The sequence below is a fragment of the Tauraco erythrolophus genome, chromosome 4 (genome assembly GCF_009769465.1).
Source record: "Tauraco erythrolophus isolate bTauEry1 chromosome 4, bTauEry1.pri, whole genome shotgun sequence".
Classification (NCBI taxonomy): domain Eukaryota; kingdom Metazoa; phylum Chordata; class Aves; order Musophagiformes; family Musophagidae; genus Tauraco; species Tauraco erythrolophus.
The window spans coordinates 71,166,551-71,169,158 of NC_141468.1; the positions used below are offsets into that span (position 1 = coordinate 71,166,551).

At 61.8% G+C, this 2,608-nt stretch overlaps 1 protein-coding gene across 1 annotated transcript; it reads left to right on the forward strand.

Annotated features, from left to right (window-relative positions):
* The first annotated feature begins 496 nt into the window (after positions 1-496).
* Positions 497-2,056, forward strand: LOC104381695 (potassium voltage-gated channel subfamily A member 6-like). Its single transcript, XM_009989471.2, has one exon. The coding sequence runs from the start codon at positions 497-499 to the stop codon at positions 2,054-2,056; it is 1,560 nt and encodes a 519-aa protein (XP_009987773.2).
* The last annotated feature ends 552 nt before the right edge of the window (positions 2,057-2,608 follow it).

Here is a 2,608-nt window from a genome sequence, read left to right on the forward strand (position 1 = left end):
GTGCGTGCCTCTACTCGCGGGTGCGTGTCTCTGCGCGCGCCTGTGTGTGTCTGCGGGTACCTCTCTCCCTCTCGCTCCGTGTAACCGGGTGTGTGCGCGCTCGTACACCTCCCTCTCCTCCTCCTCCTCCTCCTCCCTCTCCCCACCCTCCCGTGTGTGCGTGTGTGTGTGTGCGCGCGGCGGGGAGGGCAGAGCCGGGCGCGCCGTGCAGCAGCGCGGTGCCCCAGCGCGGGGCAGAGCTCGCCGGAGCCGGAGCCGGAGCCGGAGCAGCGGCTGGGGCCGGAGCCGGGGCCGGAGGAGGAGCTGCGTCGCGCCGGGAGCCCCGCGGAGGCGCCGGGCGAGCGCGGCCGCACCGAAGCGCAACAGGCGGGGCGCGGGGCGGGGGGCGGCGGCGGCGGCGGGGCGGGGGGCGGATGGCGGCAGGCGGCGGCGCCGCCCGCTGAAGGCGAGGGGACGAGGCGGCCGCGGCGGCGGGGCGCGGGGCAGAGCGGGCGGGATGCGGGCGGAGGAGCCGCTGGCGCTGGCGGCCCCGCGGGCGGGCGGCGGCGAGGCGGAGGCGGAGGCGCCGGGCGAGGAGCGGAGCGGCGGCAGCTGCTGCAGCAGCGAGCGGCTGGTGATCAACATCTCGGGGCTGCGGTTCGAGACGCAGCTGCGGACCCTGTCCATCTTCCCCGACACGCTGCTGGGCGACCCCAGCCGCCGGGTGCGCTACTTCGACCCGCTCCGCAACGAGTACTTCTTCGACCGCAACCGGCCCAGCTTCGACGCCATCCTCTACTACTACCAGTCCGGGGGGAGACTCCGCCGGCCGGTCCATGTGCCCCTCGACATCTTCCTGGAGGAGATCCGCTTCTACCAGCTGGGCCAGGAGGCCATTGAGACCTTCCGGGAGGACGAGGGCTTCATTCAGGAGGAGGAGAAGCCCCTGCCCCAGCACCACTTCCAGCGCCAGGTCTGGCTGCTCTTTGAGTACCCTGAGAGCTCCGGGCCGGCCCGGGCCATCGCCATCGTCTCCGTGCTGGTCATTCTCATCTCCATCGTCATCTTCTGCCTGGAGACCCTGCCTGAGTTTCGGCAGGAGCCCAAGGGCTCCCAGCCTGGCTTTGGGGAGGCAGCACTGCCTGGAGACGAGGCACTGCTGCTGCCGCCGCCGCCGCCACCAAGTGGGACTCCACCACCCTTGCACCCCATCGCTGGTGCCGGCCCCTTCTTCACTGACCCCTTCTTCCTCATTGAGACCCTGTGCATCATCTGGTTCTCCTTTGAGCTCCTCGTCCGCTTCTTCGCCTGCCCCAGCAAGCCCGAGTTCTCCCGCAACATCATGAACATCATCGACATCGTGGCCATCATCCCCTACTTCATCACCCTGGGCACTGAGCTGGCCCAGCAGCAGCAGCAGAAGCAGCAGCCTGGCGGCAGCAGCAACAATGGAGGCCAGCAGCAAGCCATGTCCCTGGCCATCCTCAGAGTCATCCGCCTGGTCAGAGTCTTCAGGATCTTCAAGCTCTCCAGGCACTCCAAGGGGCTGCAGATCTTGGGGAAGACTCTCCAGGCCAGCATGAGGGAGCTGGGCCTCCTCATCTTCTTCCTTTTCATCGGGGTGATCCTCTTCTCCAGTGCTGTCTACTTTGCAGAGACTGATGACCCGGACTCCCTGTTTACCAGCATCCCTGATGCTTTTTGGTGGGCAGTGGTGTCCATGACCACTGTGGGCTATGGGGATATGTATCCCATGACAATTGGTGGCAAGATTGTGGGCTCCTTGTGTGCCATTGCAGGTGTGCTCACCATTGCCCTCCCTGTCCCTGTCATCGTGTCCAATTTCAACTACTTCTACCACCGAGAGACTGATCATGAAGAGCAGTGCCAGTACACCCACGTCACCTGTGGCCAGCAGCAGTCACCCTTCTCTGAGCCCAAGAAGGGGGACAGTAATCAGTCTCTCAGCAAATCTGAATTCCTGGAAGCAGAAGACCTGGAGTCCATGAAATATTCCAACTTCATTCCTCCCAACAACCAGGGTTATAAAGAGAAGAAAATGCTGACAGAGGTGTGATGGGTTTTGTTATCCTGGGTCCAGACACGGAGCTGCAAGCTGCTGCACAACTGTCTTCCTACTAGCAGCTGAATCTATTCAGCATTTACACGCCAGACTGTGAATTGTGATACCGTAAACAGAATGATTGTGATAATGGGCTCTTCTGTCCTGATTTGCTGTTTCTCGTTACCGTGTGCAGCCAGCAATGTTCTTGCTTTATTCTATGGAGTGCTAGCTGTCATCCCCCACTCTCTCCGGAATTTCTGTCTGTTTTTGAAGACTGCTTTAATCCAATGTTTGCTCTGAAACCTAGCCTTTCTACTCCACTAGCAGAGAAGCCCTTGCCACTACTTCATCTGAAGGATCCGGCAGGGAGTAAACGGTTAAAGGGGCTACAAACATCTGGCTCAAGCTGTGCCCTTAGTTCCTGTGCCAGCACAGTGCCCTTGGCTGTGGGATCAGTCACGCCTGCCATGCCATTGCCTTTGAATAATGGAAACGCTGTAGCCAGCATCACAGTGAGTTCTGCAGCTGTAGGGGAAAGTCAGCAAGCAGATGCCTTCCGTCTTT

Bases quoted from the DNA above. Each gene is read 5' to 3' on its own strand.
- LOC104381695 (XM_009989471.2), top strand. From the start codon at position 497: ATGCGGGCGGAGGAGCCGCTGGCGCTGGCGGCCCCGCGGGCGGGCGGC.